The 22,224-nt window shown below is 43.5% G+C and overlaps 1 protein-coding gene across 1 annotated transcript; it reads left to right on the top strand.

Moving 5' to 3' along the window:
* The first annotated feature begins 9,203 nt into the window (after nt 1–9,203).
* Nucleotides 9,204–21,756, top strand: LOC123119082 (uncharacterized). Its single transcript, XM_044538753.1, has 12 exons — nt 9,204–9,587; nt 9,660–9,818; nt 9,897–10,049; nt 10,138–10,301; nt 10,700–10,978; nt 11,071–11,201; nt 11,427–11,544; nt 11,650–11,742; nt 20,685–20,762; nt 20,866–20,953; nt 21,038–21,106; nt 21,370–21,756. Exons 1-11 carry the CDS (start codon nt 9,335–9,337, stop codon nt 21,079–21,081), a joined length of 1,560 nt encoding a protein of 519 aa, XP_044394688.1. The 5' UTR covers nt 9,204–9,334; the 3' UTR covers nt 21,082–21,106; nt 21,370–21,756.
* Nucleotides 21,757–22,224: the final 468 nt, after the last annotated feature.

Below are 22,224 nucleotides of genomic sequence, written 5' to 3'. Positions count from 1 at the left end.
TGTTTTGGAGATTACTCAGGAGGTTTTTGAACCAAAATATTTGGGTTTGCCGGTCCCTGAAGGAAGAATGCATAAGGGTAGCTTTGAAACTACTCAAGATCGATTGCGGAAGAGGCTTGTTGATTGGAGTGAGCAATATGTGTCCTCGGGTAATAAAGAGATTCTCATCAAGGCCGTTGCCCAGGCCATTCCTACGTATGTGATGAGCGTTTCAAGCTCCCAGCATCGGTTTGTGATGAGCTCACACGTATGATTCGCCATTACTGGTGGGGCGTTGAGAAGGGGAAAAGGAAGATGGCATGGATGAGTTGGGACAAGCTGAGGCTGCCTAAATCCATGGGGGGTATGGGCTTCCGCGACATGAGATCTTTTAATCAAGCTCTATTAGCTAAACAAGCGTGGAGGCTTCTGGTCTCACCCGATAGTCTGTGCTCAAGATTGTTAAAAGCCAAGTACTGCCCACATGGCCAGTTATTGGGCACTGTTTTCCCAAACAGTGGTTCGGAGGTGTGGAAGGGAATTTTATACGGTCTTGAGCTGGTTAAGAAAGGGGTAATTTGGCGTGTGGGCAATGGCACTTCGATACGTACATGGAGGGATCCGTGGATCCCGAGACCTGACTCCTTCCGGACAATTACTCCTAAAAGGAGTTGCAGACTGAATCGAGTGTCGGATTTCTTAGACGACAATGGTGCTTGGAAAGCAGACAGGCTGAATGAGTTTTTCTGGCCAATGGATGTGGTCCATATTCAAAAAATCAGAACCTCTCCTCGCCAACGAGATGATTTTCTGTCCTGGGCCCCGGAAAAGAGCGGTCTGTTCCCGGTCAAAAGTGCTTACAGGCTTGCCTCTCAGGAACACAACGCTGCCTTCGCCATTGGCTCGTCTAGCATTAACCCGGACGGGGAGCGCTCTTTGTGGAACCTCGTCTGGAAATCTGCTGTCCCACAAAAAATGAAGATTACCGCTTGGAGGATTGTTACCGGTACCCTGGCTACACAAAAGTGCAAACAATATAGACACTTATCGACGAGATCGACGTGCGCTCTTTGTGGTGTGGAGGAGGAGAACACGTACCATGCGCTGGTAGCATGTACGCATGCAAGAATCCTATGGGTGAACATGCGGCGTCGATGGCCAATACCGGCAGATGACATGCTTCTTGACTCTGGAAAAGAATGGCTACTGTCCTTATTAAGCAAGTGCACCACATATGTGAGGGATATGCTAATTATGCTGGTCTGGAGGATTTGGTAGATGCGGAATGACTTGATGCATGGGAAGGAGTGTACGCCAGTTCATGCTAATGTTGAATACTTGGACAGCTACTACAAGTCGATCAAACTGGTTGGGAGGTACTCAACAGATGAGATTTTAAAAGGCAAGATGCCTATCCTAGAGGCCACACCCAACGCGAGCGTTGTCCGGCTGCCCACATCTCCATGGCCGGCGCCCCCCGCTAGGAAGGTAGCTCTATCGGTGGGATCATTCCAAAAGGATGACGGTACGGCGGCAGCTGGTATGGTGCTTAGAAACTCAGATGGTGCAGTCCTTTTCGCAGCATACCGTTTCATATTCCACTGCAATGACTCGCTGGAGGCGGAACTGCATGCGTTAATGCAAGCTATGGCACTTGCTATTCAACACTCGGACCTTCCGGTGGTGGTGCAGTCGGATTCTTCGGAAGCGTTATCCAGTCTGTTGAACAATGCACTCTGTAGATCAGCTTATGGCCACCTTGTATTGGAGATCAAGGACTTGTTAGGTACTAGGGAGTTTTTTCCTCTGAAGATTCACCGTTCTCAGAATAGAGTTGCCGATCAACTGGCCCACTATAGCCGCACGGAGCGAACTACTGCTGTGTGGTTGGGCTCAGTACCTCCTTGTATTGAGGATTTGTGGCCTCAAGACTGTAACTCTATAATTTTGCAATAAAACTCCCTTTACCCCCGCCAAAAAAAAGACAAAGTTTAAAGAAACAAGGAAAAAAGGCAACCGTTCTAAACAGGGCACATTCCTCTGGCCACCCAAAAACTCCCAACAAAAGTGCGTCTTGATTTCCAGAGCAACACACCTAGTCAAATGATGTCATAATAACACCATCAAAGTTCTTCAAGTATAGAATATCAGAATAGCTGCAATCATAGCTGAAAACACACAACCATTAATTGACAAATACGAGAAGGTGTGTGTGGAAAATAAACGAAACATAAGAAAAATGAACAAAATTGAACGTGTTTCCTTACTATGGTACTTACTATGTTGCTTGCTGCAGGTAGACCAGAGTGAACACCTGGAAGCAATCCAGATCATGTTTGAATGATGGCTCAATCCTTGCCACTCTCTTGATGTTTGTGATCTTACTTAATGGAACACACAAAAACGTGAAACGCGGTTGTGCAAGAGGTTTACAACATAGAGCATTACCAAAAAGGAAAAAAAATTGTATGTTGCGCCTCTCTCAAACATGAGCATTACCAAATTATTAGTGACCTCCCGAGCAATTGTACATCTTTGGCATTCTTGATGGAGTCGAAGATATTGAATTGCTCGTGAAAAAGGTTTACAACCATCACAACCCAATGCCTCTTGTGGACAACTCTGAAGAAAAGCTGCAACGGAACAAGCAACAAAAAAAGGCAAGACCTTTAGCTCGGAAAATGGGAAAAGGAAACACAACAAAATAAAAGTTGGAAAAGTTAGAAGAAAAAATGGAGTAAAAAGAGAAAGCTTACTAGATCACATTTTGAGATATTGTTCTTCTCACAAGCCTTCCTGGATTCTCTTTCGCACTTTTTGGGATCAAATACATCAGGCTCAACAACAAGTTGTACTTGGAAAAAACCGCAACAGAAACACAAGCATGAAAAATGATTGCCATGTTCATGTTGCGATGACAGGGGATAAGAAAGATGCATGGTAGAGAATGTGTGCACCAGCACTCATAAAAACTAGAATGCAAACTTCTTTGGCTTCTTCTTGTTGCCCATTTGCTCTATGTTGAATGTTTTAAGATAAACAGTCGTGACCTCATCGTGAATCTCAGCTTGTGGGTTCAAGGAGGCATGGAAGTTCTAGAGAGAGGTGTGGAAGCCCTCTATTTGAGTGAAATAAGGGTTGCAAATTCAAAAAAGGGATGCATCGTAAACAATCAAAAAAGGTTTTAACGGCTAGCACCCCCTCCGATCCCTGCGTTTGAATCAAAACAAAACAAGCAAAAAAATTCAAAAAAAATAAGAAGACCAAAAAGAAAACATGTGAGTAAACTCACAAAATTTCGCCTTCTTCGGTCTCCTTATCTGAGATCTATTCATGACATACTGCTGGTGCAAAGCATCCCCGATTGCATCAATCTTGATCTTCTTCATCTTCAGCACACAATCAGGCGACTGGGCAACCTTTTTCTTGTTGGTCTTCTTCACATGATTGCTTAGCCCACTAGTAGACTTAACATTCTTCTCCAATGGATGTTGTGACCCCGCTTTAGCTGTTGTATCTTGCATGGTCACCAAAAAGAAAAAGGGAAATGTTGCATGAGTATAGTTAGTCTCTTCCATATAAAAAAAGCTTGCAACATGAGGTATGCTTGCAAAAAAGGTTAAAAAAATGAAAATGCAAGGGTGAGACAAACCTAGAGATCCAACACAAAAAAGGGGTTGCAACAACAATTGGTGATACATCATAAATGGCCTTCTGGATGTTAGTTGGCCTAGGAAGCTTTGGATCAGTATCAAAAAGAGGCCCAGGGATGTCAGTTGGCATTGGAAGCTTTGAGGAATTGTCATATTTTGGGACCGAGATCTCAGTTTGCCTTGCTATCTTTGGAGTGTCATCAATGGTAGGCCCTGCTGAACCCGGTTGTTGCACAACAGAGAAGGTAGCAACTGAGTTTGGAGTGTGCAAAGATTTAGATAGACTCTCATGTATGCTTTTAAACCACTCATAGTCTGCACTTCCCTCTGGAAAAGGTTAGAAGATGAGCCATCTTCCCATTCCAAGGCAGCTGCCTACATTGCCTGCACTATGCCCTGTGATAGAATCATCTTGTCCGCCTTGGCGGTGTCCCCCGAAACCTCCTTGATGCAATCAACATTTAATATTGCCTCTGCATCCTCATGTGTCGCATCCTCCTATTCCACCTCATCCTGTTTCAACTCCACATGTTCCTTTCTTACTTGATCGCAACTCCACATGGGCCTTCAAGCCTAGACTTGGAGGTACCTTGAGCATTGTTGATATTGGAACCAGTTGCAACTTGGCTGTCGAGCCCAGCTTGTTTTGCTGAGGCATTTCCGCACTTGTAACAGGCGCAGCTGTTGCGTTGCCTGCGGAGACAACAAACGCAACATCTCCTTCCTCACCCTCATGCTCCTTGCTACTTGTCTTGGTGGAGTGAGCTTCCACCAAAAGCTCTCCCATCCGCTTACAGAAGATAGCATGTATAACCTGCCCAACCGAAGCCAAAGTGTCCTTCACCTCAACAGCATACAACTTCTTATGCTTCTCATAAATATGCGTTGCATGTGCTTTGGGATCTGCTTCGAACAAAAAACACAATGAGGACAAGAAAGGAAATCACAAAAAGCTGATATGTGAGGATAGGAAAATATATTTAAATATAAAACATGTCTACTGACATAAAGAACAAGGCAAAAAGGTATATATGTACCTCCAATTCTAGGCTTGAAGGCAGTGGGTGCAATCACTGGTCCAGATAGCCACAAACCTCGTCGCATATCTCATTATCATCCGGGACTTGCACACTTGGTGCATCAGGTATGTTTGCTTCGCCCCCGTGCTGTTGGTTCTGGCCCTCGACTTCATTGCGGGCCTCATGTGTTGTGTATGGCGCCTCTGACAAAGGACAAAGCTACAAACAACCAATAACATAAGCTGGACAACAACAAACAAACAAAAACAAGTAAGAATAAAATTAGATTGAGCTTTCATCTTATGGCCTGTTCGGTAGTCCTCTGGCTTCACTGGATCCATAAATCTAGCTTCTATTTTCCATGCTGGCTTCTTTCACGGGATCACGATCGATGGAAACTGTTCGGCTTGCTAACTCCAGCTTCTGGTGCTTGCCGGCAGGCCAACCTGCATGAGCGGACCGGAGCCCAGCCGGCTCAACACGTAAAGTGGCCTTAGGCCCAATCGGGCACATGAGGAGAGTGGCTGGGCCTGGCCCAGTACAGAGGGAAAGGTAGCGATCTGCCCACGTCGCCTCGGGAGGACGTAATAAGAGGGGAGAGAGAACATAGCGAACCGGTACGTGCCTCTCGAGTCACTTCGCGGTGGCACTCCTCCGTAATTTCGCCTAACTCCCGCTTCCCTTTTTCTTGGATCGCCAGAAGTGCTGCTCTCTTTTTTGTACGTAGATCTTCGTCAGATCCGGGAAGCTAGCTTCTCGAAGCCAGCCCGTTCGGCCCAGCTCCAGCGAAAATTTGATGAAGCTGGAAGCTGGGCAACTACCGAACTAGCGAAAATCAATCTTGTGAAGTGTGAGCTTGTTCCTATCAATTTATGCAACCAGTTTGAAATCATCATCACGAACGCAGCACAACCTGGGAAGTGTGTAGTTCAACATGTGCTTAGTAGCCAATGTCCTAGGAACATCCAGAAAGTCCATGTGTATTAGCTGTATTTTATTGATGAAAACAAAGGAAAGTCGAGAGTATTAACATGGCTTGTTGCAACCAGAGAAAAAAAATGAACTTGAAAAAAGAAAATGAAATGGGCATGCCGCAAATATCGGTAGACAACCACCGATCCAGAAGACAGCTAACCCAGCCTCCCTCTTTTGTTGGTACTTCTTCACCTCTCTCATAGCAACAACCAGAAATATGCTCGTCCCATGCAAACTGATTGAGTTCAGCCATGTCCTTCAGGCTAGCAAGATAGTCTAGAGGTATCGTGTTGCTAGTGCTAGGGGTTAGCACGAGGGCGAGGCATGGTAGGACCCAAGTTATCTCTATGGTCACAACATCGGTGTTGCTCGCCTCCTCAAGCACACTGGTACAATGCTTGATGGGGGCCCTTGCCCCTACTCGGTAGATGTCACGCAGCTCGTGTGGTTCATTCCTCTTCGGTAGCTCCAACGTCTTTGTCCTGGATGGGACATTGAATTTTTTTGCACCATGTCGCTCGTAAAAAGCATAGTCTTCTTTTTATGACTGAGAAAGAACAAGCAATAGCAAGACACATGTCATTGACTTGAAAAATAAAAAGATGAGGAGCTATCTGACAAGAAAAGCAATGCAACAAACATATTGGCCAAGCATGGGGTATACCTGAACATGCTTCGATCGGGGTCAATTTTCATAATCACCCAGTCCATAAGATCGCCTGGTACAAAGAATGAGGCGATATTCAATATCGATCCGAAGCTGCATTGGTTTATGACTGCCCACTTAACATCATCAACTTCCAGAAGTTTGTGCACAACCATATGCAACCGAGAGGCTAAAAATCGTGATGAGAAAGACCCATCAGTAGGTTCCTCATCATCCATTGTCGAGTCTCTGCAAAAACAAAAAGAAAAACACTCACAACATATTATACGGCTTTGTTATGAACGTGTGCAACAATAGCAGTGGAAATAATTTGAAAATGAAAGCACCACTAAACACCATTGCAACACCAGTGAAGAAAAGAGATCAAGCAAATCATCGCAATATAAAACCTCAAAAGCAAAAGATAGTATGTACTCTGTATGTATGTCAGTACGTGTTGCACTCGGTGTTTCATGTTAGTCAACTGAAAATGTGCATTGGCCAACATGTAATTCCTAGTCCATACCTATGACTGATTATTGAAAATGGCCATGTTAAAACAAGCCCTGTCAGTGTTCTACAAACTAGACAGATTCCACGTCAGAACGTAGCAGCCGTGCAGTGGCTGGTCCAGTGGAAGAACATGGCTTCTAGTGGCTTCATGGGAAGGTGCAAATTTTATTAAACATGTTTTCGCCGTCTTTTTCTCATTCTATTGTGCAAGCATCCCAATGGAGCGCCTCGAGAACAAGTTGAATTTCAAGAGAGGGGCATTGTCAAGGCTTAAGATGTTCTATACAGAAGACAGTGCAGCCTACCGTTTCAATTATTGTATCACTACCAATGCTCCAATCGACCGTTCAGTGTTTCGCGGAAGAATTAATTGTACTGAGTACTTTAGATCCAAATTTACCATTTTTACAGTGTTTACTAGCCTTATCTCTACTCCGGCTGCGCCTGGGCTTTCCTTCGTTACTCAATTTGCTATCTGTATCAAAGCATAAACCCTAGATATACTACTTTAAAACTATGTGTACTTGATATTCCTTCGTTAATGGACTAGTCAATGTGTACCTGCAATGCACATTAATTAGGATGTAAATTGATTGTATGAGGTTATTAAGTACAATATTATCTATAAGATTTGATTGAGATAACACGTTTAGCGCTCGTCATTGAAGCAGTCTAGGTCGTTGGATTGACTTGCTTTGACGGCCGAAATTAGTTGAATCTGCCTATTTTAATTTTTTTATATCGGTATGGCAAACATTCCTAAGGAGGAAATATGTGGGCTCCAAGGCGGTATCCCAAGTATACTGGAAGCCTGGGGATTCCCACTTTTGGGCGGGTCTAATGGCTACGAAGAAATATTTCTTCTGCTATGGATCCTTCTCGATTAAGGACGGCTCGGAAATTAGATTCTGGGAGGATAGGTGGGTAGGAAATGCCACACCCTGGGAACAATATCCGGCTCTATACAACATTGTGCGCCACAAGGGTGATACTATCGCCACGGTAATGGAATCATTTCCGCCAAATGTGACGTTCAGAAGAGATTTAATTGGACCCAGACTCCAATCGTGAAACATCCTGCTCCAGCGGCTGTCCACGGTGCACCTGTCACATGGGTCTGATGTATTTCGATGGAACCTTCATGGGAATGAAAAATTCTCAGTGGATTCTATGTATAGAGCCTTAATCCAGTCCGATGTGCCAGTTGATAATAAAAAGAAGATCTCTTAAGAATAAAATCTTTGCATGGTATCTTCGTCGCGGAGTCAGGGGGTGTTTGTTTCCAGGGACTTTTTTGTGTAGGGACTAGAAAAAGTCCCTCTTAGAGACTTTTTTACCAAACGGGAGGGACTTTTTAGGGACTAAACTAGGCATTTGGGACTAAATGAAGAAGACTCTCAAGGAGAGTCTTTTTGGGACTTTTTGGGACTTTTCCAATAATGCCCCTCCATGCACCCATTGGCCCGCCACCCCATGGTGTTGTTTGATTGTTATTTTTCTATATACTAGGGGCAACATGGTCATTTAATAACCTCTAGGAAAGACTAGGGACTTTTTAGTCTCTGAAAACAAACAGGGAGGGACTTTTTAGGGACTAGGGACTTTTTAGTTGGGACTAGAAAAAGTCTTAGGACTAGAGAACCAAACACCACCTCATTCTTACTAAAGATAACCTTATTAAGAGGAATTGACATGAAAGTCCGCAATGTGTCTTTTGTCACCATGATGAGACAATAAAACATTTATTCTTTCAATGCAAATTAGCTCGTTCTATATGGTCAGTCATCAAAATAGCTTCTGGCTTGTATCTTCCTTGTAGTGTTGCTAATGTATTTGGCAACTGGGTACATGGGATTAATCATAGTTTTAGAACTTTTCTCAGGGTGGGAGCGCTTGCCGTTATTTGGTTGCTTTGGCTACGTAGAAATGATAAGGTTTTTAGCGATAAAAGTACTTCTCTGATGCATGTTATCTACAGATGTACTAGGACTCTTCGTTTATGGTCCTATCTACAACGAGTGAAGAATTGAGACCTGTTTACGGAGGTGTGTACACGATTGGAGGCTACGGCGAGGGATACTTTTACCCAACATGGGTGGCAGCATGATCTTAGGATTGGCCCCCCTTCGCTTTAGGTGTTATATGGACTCTTCATGTCTTTGTATTTCGCCTTTTTTTTATTTGTGTGAGAAGACCTTATTTAACTGTGTGCATCTTAGTAATGCAGCGGCCGGGTGTAATGCTTAAAATCTTTTAAGTAATATAAAGCGCCCTTTTTCGAAAAAGATACAGATGATAGTGTTCAATTATTATTTGTCGGATTAGATCGAGATTCTTAAAAAAAATCGAGATTAGAGCAGCTCGCCACATATGCGCGTCCTTAAAAAAAGACTTTTTCCATCAAAAAGGGATACAGGGGAAAAAAAAGACGCGGACCCACACACAGACAAGTCCCCCTCGACGCGGACGCGAGTCCATCGATCCCCAAACCGTCTCCCGTCCTCCCCGGTGCGGCGGCGGCGGCGGCGCCGGCGCACGAGGTGAGAAAGATGCCGAGGGCTGTCAGGATCCGCGGCGACGAGCCGGAGACGGAGCGGAGAGCGAAGAGGCGAAACGTGGCAGGGGAGGAGGAGGAGGAGGAAGGGACAGCTCTCCGCTCCACGAGCCCTAGATCTCCCGGCGACCGCGTGGATCGGAGGAGGAGGAGGAGGAGGAGGAGGAAGGGAGCTGTTCGGACTTCCCACCCAGAGACGCTCTTCGCGGTCTTCGAGCCTGACAAAGATGAATCACAAGGAAAACAAGGTGATTTTCCCTCCACGTTCCAACCTCTTTTCCTCCTCGTCACGATGTTTACTTGTTCCTGCTCTTCTGTAGATCGTGTGTTCGACGATGTGGACGAGCCCGTGACGGAGGAATCCTCCGATCCGCCCAGCCCTCCGATCTACGAACCCTACATCCCCGACGATCTGGTTGATGATCCGGACATACTCGCTGCCTTCCACTACGCCAAGGCCAATTACGAAGCAGAAAAGTGTAAAATCCCCATTCTTTTCTCTTCTTCTCATCGCTAATTTCCAACCTGATGTTAACTTAATTGTCTTCTTTTGGTAGCTCGTCGAGCTAACCTCTTCACTATGGATCACTACGGTTATGAAGCACCTTCTTGCTTGTTCGATGACCATCGCTTTCTACCTATTCGTGAACGGGCAACGGGTGCAGTACTTCTTGCTGCTAAATCAGTCGTTTTACTATCATCATTTATAGGTGTGTATGTAACATCATTCATACTTGCTTCTAAATTAGTACTATATGCTAGCCGGCCAAATGTGTGTGACTTTTGGTTGCTTTGCAGGGAGTCGGCCACTCAACAAGTGTTGTGGTTTGTGGTTTCAAAGGAACGATCAGAGCAAAACCGCCCATGTTCTCACGTCTGCGCATCTCATTCGTGAAAAGGATCCCTCCGTGAAGAACCATTGGAAATTGCAGTGGACAGGAAAATATCATCGTGGCGCTGAGGTGACCTTCTTAACAACATTCACTAGTTGGCACGTAGGAGCCTTGCACTTCTATACAAGGAAAACTAATAATTCAGCGGTCTGTTTATTTACCCGCACGGCTCACTATTGATTATTTTCATTTGTTTGTTTGTTTGTTTGTTTGTTGTTCTCTCTCTGATAAATTATTTGTAATGCATCTGTTGCTAAACCGTAGGCTAGTTTCAAAGTAAGTGTGTCATCATCTTCAACTTTCCCAAAAGAGAAACTGGACTAGTATTTATTTATACACTCTGTGTACTAACAAAAGATTTTATTCTGCTGCTCGACTTTCATGATAGTTGACTTCTAAAAATATTTTCGGCAACATAAGATCTCTCAAAAATGTAGCTGTCATAACTTTTGCCGCCGTCGTTTTAGGTCAATGTTCACTTCCTCGACAAAAGAGTTGTACCAGGCCAACTCGTCTATCTTCAGGAGCATTATGAACTTGCTCTTTATGAGGTTGAAGTGAATAAACCAGTTCAGCTGCCCACTTTTAATGACTGTGTGCGTTCTGGTCAAGATGTTTTTCGACTTGGAAGAGATGAAAATCTAGATCTGAAGATAACACATGGTATGACAGCCTATGAGGTTCCATCTTGGTATGAAAGATGCCACTACATGTATTTTTGTCGTGATGCATCTAGTCGCAAACTGGTGCGTTATATCTCAAATTTATGTTTTTCTATTTCGATCTTGCTATCTTATTACTACAATCATAATATTTTGTTACTCTTACTATGCTATAGCTTGATGATGATGGAGGACCGATCATTGACTTAGAAGGGAAGGTTGTGGGTTTAGTTAATAATCATATCAATGAGACTTTCATACCTTCGTCCATATTGCATAAGTGCTTCGATTTTTGGAGAAGATTCGAGTATGTATTTTCCTCATTTTCTCATAATTCTTTGTTACTACTTTTTTGTGATATACTTCGTCTGTTCCAAAATAAGTCGTGATTTTAGTTCAAATTTGAACTAAAACCACGACACTTATTTTGGAATGGAGGAAGAAGTACTAGTGTCTTGTAAGAGTAATCGTGTTATGATCTTTTTCTTAAATTTGTGTGATACTTATTTGGTCTTCGTTTTATTTGTTACAGTTGTATGCCTCGCCTTCATCTTGGAATGACGTTCACTTCAATCAAGCATTTAGATCCTATCTCTATTGAGAGAATGACTCGCGATCATAACATCGAGTCCGGTCTTATTGTTGAACAGGTATATATTGTGGTGCTTATTTTATTTTTTTCTTTCACTTTTCTAATAGTTCCTTCTAAAACTATTTCTCATATGCATATTATGATGTAATAATGCTAAAAATAGGTGTCTAAAGGATCGCATGCTGAGAAAATTGGAATTCGTGAGGGTGATGTTATTGAAAGCTTTAATGGAAAGTACATTTCTACTACAATCGAGGTATGTGTATTGTGTATTTATTGAATTTCACTTTTTTCTACATCTGGGCTTAGTTACACTCTAATCCACCTTAGATTAATCTTCCGTGTCCTATAAACGGTAGCAAGTAATTTTGTACTCTTAATCAAATAATGACGTGCTCTTTAGAGTATCACCAAAGAACTAGAGGTCGGAGTAGACTGAATTTGACATGGGAGGAGTCCGTAAAGAGAGATCTGAAGGGTTGGAGTATCACCAAAGAACTAGCTATTGGACAGGGGTGCGTGGAAGCTTGCTATCCATGTGCTCGAACCATGAGTTGGTCGCGAGATCTTATGGGTTTCACCTCTCACCTGTCCCAACTTGTTTGGGACTAAAAGGCTTTGTAATGACATGCTCTTTAGAGCACCTTCTAGATTCTTGGCTGGACATGTTAACTTTTTTCACGGATGGTTATTCTCATTAGTTGGATCAGGCCACACTCATTGGTCAACCTCAAAGGTAACCTCATGGTGCTTGTCATCTTACTATTGAGCTTTCCCAGACTGAATTCCACTACAAAGTGCAAGTAGCTTGCTGACCCAATGATGTTGAGGGATGTAGACAAGCCTTGGTCCAACAAATACTTCTGACTGTCGTGGTTTGTTTGCACTCAAAACGCGTGCCCCAAAGATATGGGTGCCAATGGCGCACTAGATGGACGATGCCAATCAACTCTCGCCCTTACGCAGCGAGTTTGATGTGGCGCGGGGCTATAAGACGGCTGAAGAAGGCTACAACCCATTCGCCTTGGTGTAACACAAACCCCAAACTTAAGGTGGCGCAGTCAACGATGAATTGCTTTCAGAAATCCATCATTTGTTGTACTGGTGTCATCGTGAGTGTTGCTTGAATTTGTCAAAGTCAATTGTCGCTTCAACCGACGAACGATGCCCCTCTTTTTTTAAGAGCGCCGTTAGGGGTTCTAGCCCCGAAGTCGCAAATGGACTTGCGGTAGTAGCCCACCAGTCCAAGGAATCCATGCAAGACGATAATGGTTCATGGTGTCGGTCAATCCATCACACTCTGAACCTTGGCAGGATCCATAGCTGCCCCCTTTGCTGAGATGATGTGGTCTAAACATGCCATTGTTTCGTCCCAAAAAATGCACTTGGACCGTTTAAGCGCCATCTGATGCTACTACATCAACTGGAATACATCATGCACATGGCGTAGGTGGTCAACCCAAGATTTGCTACAAATCAAGATATCATAAGAAACACGGGGACAAATCTTTGTAGGAAGGGCCAAAAGATGACATTCATCAAGGCTTGAAATGTCGATGTAGCGTTTGTCAAGCCGAAAGGCATGGCTAGAAACTCAGCCTCCCATGGGTGCAGGATGCTGTCTTGCGGGTGTCATTGACGTGCATTTTGATTTGGTGGTATCCCGAGCGCAAGTCGAACTTAGTGAAATAGCAAGCAACCTAGAGCCCGTTGAGAAGCTCGTCCACCAATGGGATGGGGAACTTGTCCTTCACGGTGTGCTTATTGAGGGCGTAGTAGTCAATGCAGAAACTCCATGAGTCATCTTACTTCTTGACCAAAAGGATTTGGGACTAAAATTCGTAATGGCTCCTTCGAATCAATTCCTGATCTAGCATATTGGGGCATTGCTCCTCAATCTCGTCCTTTTGAGGTGTGATAGCGATATGGATGGACCATCGACGGTACTGAAAACCGTTAGTAGTCCCAATAGGGTGGAGCGCGTGATTGGAAGTACTAGAAGGGATCGCACACGGGGGTACCTAGGTTCGGACCCTCGTCTTGGAGATAATACCCTACTCTCACTTTTTCTTTGATTGATGTGGGGAAAATGCCTCGTGTGAGGGGGTTACAATATGCGTGGAGATGTTGCTATTGAGACTATGACTAGATGCTAGATGGCTCAAACTACCCCTAGGAGTCGCCTTAGAAAGGGAGACGAGTCCTATGGTTACACGGTTTGCTTACTGACCTAGAGCCCCAATCGGATGGATAGTCTCTGACTTGCATCAAGGTTCGGATCTTTTGGAAACAAGGCAGCCGCTTGGTGAGGGGTGGGCGCCACCATGTCGTGCACCGTCGAGTACGGGCCATCGGTGTGTACACCGTCAACCAGCATTGGAGCCACCCCTGGAAGGAGGTGAATGCGGCTATCACATCACCATGCTAGAGGTAATGTGCGCGGCTTGATGAACATGCCCTCAAAATTCTGTAGCAAGGTTGTTAAGAGGTCCTGCCCCTCACAAACAAGGGAACAAACGCCCAGGGTCGCCTCCCTATGCAATGTGACTGCATGGTCATGATGCCAAAAGGACATGGTGAGCTTGATGAGTCCCAACGAACCCTAGCCATTGCGTCACGAGCACCGTGTCGTAACTCTACAAAGGAAGGGTGTAGCAGTCGATGGTGAGTGGTTGTGTGCCCACCAAGACTTCAACGCCACAATAGATCCTATGACCGATGAGCTTGTTGCCATTGGACACATGCTTGCATGTTGGGAAAGCTCCACGTTGGTGCGCATGGTGGCCTGGTCTGATAGGAAATTGTGGGTGGAGCTAGAGTCAACAAGAGCGACGAGGATGATTTCACGGATGACAACTGCCAACTACATCGTCGAGCTTTTGCGGATACCGGTGAGTGCGTGAAGGGCCCTCGTCCCTCTTAGGCACGCAGATAAAAAAAATCTTACAGTTGTGACCAGGTGTGAACTTGTTGGCCGCAGTTGAAGCAAAGTTTGGCACGACGGTCGTTCATCTCTGTAGTCGTGAGGCGCTTGAAGGGCCCTCTACCTAGTGTGGCCCGCGTGATTCCTGAGGTATCTATTTGTGCAGCCTTTGTAGGAGCAGTAAGGGCCGGGGTAGACGAGTGGGTTGAGAGGGTGGGTGTTCGGTAGTTGCCGATGGACCCTAGTCCTCATCCTCTGTCTTGTCACAGTCTCACACGCCTGGGCTTGGTCCATTGCGTCTCTTGTGTCGCCTTATAAAGGTAGACGAGTCCTAGGGTCACAAACTCAATGGACCTAGCGCCCAATCTTATCACGAGTCCTAGTTTTTATCTCATGTACTCCCAAGTATCCCTGGCCATGGGCAGCCCGACCCGACCCGGCCCGAAAAAGCCTGACCCGACCTTGCTCACGGCCTGGGCCTAGATTTTGAGCCCAATGGCCGGGCCGTCCCGGGCCCGGGCCCGTTGTATTTGCAGTTAGCTGAAGAGGCCCGGCCCGAGGCCAGAGGCCTGACGGTTTTTTTTGCGTGATGGGCCGGGCTTGAGCCTGATTTTTAGGCCCAACGGCCGGGCCAGGCTCAGGCATAGGTTTTTCACGTCGGGCTTTGGTAGGCCCGGCCCGAGGGATGGCCAGGTATACTCCCAAGTAGCATGCTTTTTTCTTGTAGACTTACGGGTGCACTAAACTGTGAAGCCTTTACTGGTTCATGGTGAACACACCTACTGTTAGATTTGCCTGCCATCACTTGTGTACGACCATGGTTCAATCATGAAGTACAAAAACTGGACTATAAGTAAATTCAACCATGGTTCAAATTACTTATCACATCAAGATATCACAAAATCTGGGACACCCATATGACCGGAATTGCAATTAGATGGCTTAGATTAGTGTTTCTGTAGGATCAATGAGAGGACTTGAAAGGCGCCTCATAACATTATCATCCAACATATTAATTTCCCAACTTGTAGTATTTCCTAAGTTCATTTTATTGGGACTATATACTGCTTTGGTGTTAATCACTAAGATGTACTAAAAATCGAGTTGACTGGATCTGAATGTTTCAGTAATCTTATTAACCTTGTAAGTAAATTGCACTGTATACAAATGAAAGAAAATATGAGCTGCACTGAACTATTTAAAATGAACTACAACTTGAAAAATTATCAGTTTTACGTAGATAGATATGAATAAAAAGTTTGGATCTTACAATACAATACGTAAGGTGAAATATCAGACCATAATGTCTCTGGCTAAAACAAATATTCGAGCTATATGTATCCTAAACTGAACCTTTACATTCACGAATTTGCAAGGCCCATCAACTTTTAATTCGTAACTTTCATAAAAACACAGATTTTCCTAATTGAAGTCAGCTGAAGCTAATAACCTTCTCAACCATCTGAAAGAATTGTTTCATTTGTCCCATCCCGTCGAAAAGTAGAGGGGTGATATAATCGATCACTAACAGGTGAACAAATAAGGAGAATAGTTTGAGGTGATAAAAACTACAATGCAAAAAAAAATATAGCATATCAAATCTATCAGTAACAAAATGGAGCGGCAATATAAGAAGAGTCAATCACATAAAAATGTCGGTCAGTTAAATAAAAATGTTGCGAAGTGAGAAACATTACTGCCAAAAAGATTGGAAGACCCATGCAAAGATCAGCTTGAGTGGTACTTCAAGGAAAACAACAAATAGTTACACTCATGAATTCGTGATGCGGGACTCCAAATCAGAATGAAAGCAACCAACAAAATAAGTTCACGCTCTGAAATCATAGGTGAAGGTTGGCACTGTAGTAGATAAAAGTTTCTAGATTAATAAGTGAAATAAATCATTTCATCAACCATTGAACAAAGGGGTCGTTATGTGCATAACTTTCATGTAGCTAATGGCGAATAAGATGGCAGGCGAACAACCATCTGAAAAAAAAATATCCACACATTATTCTTACCATATTTTTAATAACAATTTATTGATGTTAGAAGCCACAGGTATCTATACATTTCTCTGGCAGTTGGAAGAGAAACTGAGATCCACCAAGAGAGAAATCATTCATACCTGTGAAAATCAGCAAATGGAGACTCAAGTCAGACCTGAAAGATTGTACTCCCTCCGTAAACAAACATAAGATGTTTTATATATTTTAATATGGACTACATAACGGACTGAAATGAGTGAACAACTACATTGAATTAGTCTATATACATCCTAATCAGAAAAAGTTAGAACATCTTATATTGTTTACGAAGGAATACTTTTTTTACTGTGATAGTAGTTTTACCTTATTTGTGAAATTTAATTTCTCATAAATTTATACAACAATTTTTTTTACCGTTGTCCAGTTCACTGAATTATTTTACTGTCATAGAAGCCCACGATTATTGTACATGGCCTCTGGAGGAACATGGGAGAAAAAAGTACTCTGTTGTCCCCTTATAGTGAACAATCAAATAAACCTGAGCTTCTAAAATGCTAAATGAGGATTGCTCCTTCAGATCATTACATTTGTCAGCAGAAAAAGTTGGAAGAACAAATACCAAATGGATAATCCATGAGATTCTCCAAGTAAATATGCGACAACATTACACCTTATGACAATACACTTGTATTAAATAATCAATAACAAGAACTCAAGTTCACCGAAATAAGTAAAAATATACTGTTGCTGCAGTGACCGCAGATGGAATACCTGATTAATTATCTTGGCTGGTGTAGAGCCTATGCATAGAAGTATACTCTTGTAGTTCAATTGCCGAAAGAGGCAAAATTGCAACACTGTTTTATTAAAGGAGTGTATGTTAAAATTATTATCACAACCAGAAAATATAATAGGACAGTGGAAAGATAGAAAATGCATGTACTGTGAGAAGACACTCACAGAAGCTAAGATAGGAGTGACACTGAGCAGTCAAATATTGACATTCTTTTTATTCAGCATTTCATGCTATGCTTTCTAGGTTCGTGGTACAGTTGTATGAAGAAAGTTCTTTGCTTAATCAAGGGGCCATACATTCTCATGTTGTGCATGTTCTCACCAACCTGAAAGCAATCAAGCATCATGTACGCAGAGCTCGCTGCTCCCCTTGTCACCTTCACTGTCACCTTGCCAACATGGTTGTTCTCCTTGTTCTGTGGATTGTATGGAAAAGCAGGAACCTATCTATATTTGAGGCGCGTGTTCTTTCCAACCATCAGCTAACCTCTGATGCTCAGACCTCACCTTGAGCATCAGACTGTTATAATTCTCCGTAGGCTGCGTGCTGCTCCCTTGAGTTCTTGGTGTGCTTCAGTTTATTAGAGATTGAAAAGTAGATCTGCTCCCTTGTGTTTTCTGTTGCGTGCTGTCTGTTGTAGTGTTGTGCAGCTGTGCTTCCTATAACCCCAAACTCTGTTATCTTTGCATAATAAAGTTTCAGCTGGGGCAGAGCCGCACCCTTGATCTGCTAAAAAAAGAGGCATAGTTAAGTTTATTTTCAGCTACTGAAACGTATTCCTGGGAACCATAGAACGCACATGAAGCATGAGATTCTCACGATCCAAACTGGCATCCAACAATTCGATCCAATCATCAATAAATCCTCAAATATGGTCTATTGTATTGGAAGCAAGGCATCAAAGGTACGTACCGGGGAAAATCAAATCAGCAAACCTGATGGTCCATCCTGATCGGATCAAAGTACTTGCCGCCTTGCCGGATCCGGCCATCTCCGGCCAGAAGTGCGGCGCTGGGAGATGTCGCCCATTGGTGCTGCAGAGGAGCACGGGAGGAGGAGGGTGGGTGTAGCATATAGGTCAACATGGGGAAAAAGGCGTCTATGGCAGCCATCTGACGATGGCATCACATTGGTCATGCCTCAGGAAGAAGAGACATTGGTGATTCTCTAGGGCAATGTAAACCTAGCGATTGGGTTTTTTTTTCTTGAATTGCGATTGGGCTGCTGTGATGGCGTCTGGGCTAATCGTCTCAAGGGCATAATGAAAAGTTGCCTGCTAGTGGGCGAGGTAGATTATTTCCACGTTTCATCCTGCGGCCTCGGATGGCTTCTAAGGAAAATCGGACGATCAAAAATTACTGCTCGCGAGGATTAATGTGGAGGCTAATATGGTGCATCCAATTAGTGTGTGTATATATATATATATATATATATTGTGAGCGAGCGCGCAGAGTAGCTTAGCCTACGCTCCGGTCCTAATTAGGCGGGCGCGCGGCTCCGCGGGAGTAGGCCTATCCACCCCTAATTAGTTGAGGGTAAAACTATTTGAAGAAACCGAGCCTGACAAGCTGATTTGGAAGTGAACTGAGGCTGGCACCTACACTGCTAAATCCGCCTACCTCGCATCCTTCCACGGATCAATCGCCTGCAACCACTGGAAGCTCACTTGGAAGAGTTGGGCGCCGCCGAAAGTGAAATTCTTTCTCTGGCTTGTCAGCCTTGACCGCTGCTGGACGGCTGACCGCCTCGATCGACATGGGCTTCAGCACCACACGGCTTGCCCCTTGTGCGACCAGGCCCCGGAGACGATGCAGCACCTCCTGCTAGCCTGCCCCTTCTCGCGGCAGGTCTGGCACGAGATCTTCTGACATCCTGGATGATTTGGAAACACCGAAACGACTGCATCTTCGACCGCATGCAACCGTCCGTTCACGCCTTAGTGAGTAGGATCAAGGCCGAAGCCAGGCTCTGGGCCACTGCTGGCGCTGCTGGCCTTAGAGTCGTGCTGCCCACCTCATGGGATGTGCACTAGCATCTACTTTCTGTCTGAAACCGCCTCCTAGGAGGATTGTAATTACATACTCTCTCTTTTCAATGGAATGAAACGCATGGGTGCCCTGTGTTTTCTCGAAAAAAAATAGTAACTTGTTTAATTTGGTTACCATTGGACTCCCGGTTCTCGTACGCCTCGCTCAAGTCACATTTTTTTGGTAGTAAAAGGTATAGTATAGATGGTAATGCACGAAAATATTTTACCAAGCAATGAATTTGCTCCGTCGGCCCTTAAACCTAGTAAAACCATACTATTGTCTAGTAACGAATTACTACATATGCCCTACTCACTACTTGTTGGCAGTAAAATGGATGGAAGAGATGGTAATGAGATAGTGTGCTTTACCATTGGTAAGCCTAGTAAAACCATGCTAATATCTAGTAATGAATTACTACAAGTGCCCTGCTGACTAATTGTTGGCAGTAAAATTGATGGAGAAGATGGCAATGAGAGAGAATGCCTTACCACTAGTAAAGATAGTAAAACCATGCTAATGTCTAGTAACGAATTAATGCATGTTTTTGGTTTTTATTAAATGGAAAATGTATGATGGTAACTATGTTACTATCGACTCCCTAAGCGCCTGGAGGTTATGCATTTTTTGTTACTATACGTTACTATGGATCATAAGGGCCGTTACTATATCTTTCCATAGTTACTATGTATCCTATACACTATTACTAAGTACCTTCTTTTGTAGTCAAAGTTGTTACTATGTATCCTTCTTTATTTACGATGGATTTGGTGCGTGCAAATCGGGTCACAGATTTGTTTTTTTAGTACGTTACGATTAGTTATTACGATGATTAAGCGATCCCGCGCGGAAAGGGCTGGCTGGCTGGCGCTAATTCGGCGCGCCGTTCGGTGGCTGGAGCGTACGCTAAGCTTATTCTACGCTCTGGCTCAGTTTAGCAAACCTATATATATATATATATATATATATATATATATATATATATATATATATATATATATATATCCTATCCTATCTTATATATATACTCCGTTGAGGCTTGTAAGGAAAATCGGACGATCAAAAAATACTGCTCGCGAGGATTAACGTGGAGGCTCATATGGTGCATCCAATTATAGTAAATATATAAGATAGGATACTCCGTTGATAATGACAAGTGTATACACATAACTGTTGTTCATTTGATAGTATATGGAGTATGTTCTTTCAAAGGAAGTATATAATATTTGTTCATTTGATATTACAGAGTTTGTAGTATGGATCATGGAGTATGCTAGTTTAGTGGAGGTGCTTTTGATATGAAATATCTTTAGAGTTGTAGTCATCTTGTATTTCAAAAAATCACAGAACAAGAAAGAATCTCGTGTGAGGGAGAGCGAGAGGTGCGAGGGTTAGTACACTTGGCTGTAGGATATATGCTCCATATTTTTTATTTGACACTCTTGACTTTTGCAATTTCGCCAGTTGGAGCAGATGTTGATAGACATATGCTGGGAATATTTTGATCAAGGAAAAGATTTATATGCTGAAAAGGATGTTTCGGTAAGTTAATTATATATTGTAACTATGAATAACTTAGTTCATGCCGACCATAGCACTACGAAAAAGATGTTTCGGTATGTTAATTCTATGGATTACTTTATAGGTGAAAATATTTGATGCCATCAAACATCGCCGGAGAACTAGAAACTTGACTGTGATTGTATCGGATCTTGGAGAAGACATTGTGAAAGGTAAACATGTCTCTATTATAAGTCATATTTTTGCAGGAGCCAAAGATATATCTACTCTAATTTTGATGTTTTTATTTGTTGTAGGCACTTACCCTATCATGGGAAAAGAAGCCATGCCAGTCTCGTAAGTTTCTTGAGCTGGGCCTGAGAGAGGTAAACATCTTCCTTTTTAACATAGTTTAGATTCAACATGTTTTAACTCAAATTCGAAGGTTGTACAGGAGATTGTCCTGTGCCGTAAACAACTTCATGAAGAAATCATTTGTTATCTTATCTCATTCTGTTTGCATTGGGAGAAAAAAACGCACTATTTTGATCAATCTTTTAGCTGGCAAAATTTAGCCACTGATCGCTGGCGAAGCATGCTCTTCAAAGTTGTATCTAACCGAACCTTGATGTTTTTTTTATTTGTGTAGGAACTTGCCCGCTGCTGGCCTTCATGGACAAGTCATTGGAAAAAACCCTTGCATGCCAATTGCAAATTCAAGTTCGGCATAATCTTTTTGTGTGTGTGTGTGTGTGTGTGTGTGTGTGTGTGTGTGTGTGTTCCCAGACAAAAACTTTAAATTATGGGGCCTTTGGACCATAGAAGCAGCTTAGCCTAGAGCATAACCTGTATGTTACTGCCTACTAGAGTACTTATTTTGAGTCTTGTGAAACTCACATCCTGTCCGGTGCAAGTCTAGCAGCCGTGGATGATGAATTGAGCCCGGTAATTATGCTAGTGTAATGTTGAGACTGCATAAGCAGAATAGCTTGGGATTATTGGCTAGTAGCAATTAATTTTAGTTCAGTGAGACTCACATCTGATCTGACAGAGAAGTGTGCATGTGGTGGCATTGAAACCTTAGGCCGCGCTTGGGAGACCGGTTTATATTTTCCACCTGTATTAATCTACAGGGGTATTTTCCTGTGCACACCTGAGATACAAGTGTAACGAAAACACGATTGTAAAATTCTGGATTTCTGCTTGGATAGCATCGTGTTTAGCCCGTCAGCAACATACAGCACAACAAGCCATTCTGAGATTCAGAAACTAAAGCAGGGGTAGCGCCAGATGCCACAACGATGCGGACGACGACACCTTCAAAAAGGAGACGACGCCAGATGTGCCGCCGCTGCCGGCTTGACCACATTAAGATCGGGTTTTCACCCTGGCAAGAGTTCCTTGTCACCGATATGAAGTAGACGAGTCACGAGGACCACTGTCGTACAACCGCCACCACACGCCATACCCCGACCAACACGCCCCCGCTCGACCATGGCCACCG

The sequence above is a fragment of the Triticum aestivum genome, chromosome 5D (genome assembly GCF_018294505.1).
Source record: "Triticum aestivum cultivar Chinese Spring chromosome 5D, IWGSC CS RefSeq v2.1, whole genome shotgun sequence".
NCBI classification, from domain to species: Eukaryota; Viridiplantae; Streptophyta; class Magnoliopsida; order Poales; family Poaceae; genus Triticum; species Triticum aestivum.
This window is presented reverse-complemented; position numbering and strand designations above follow the sequence as displayed.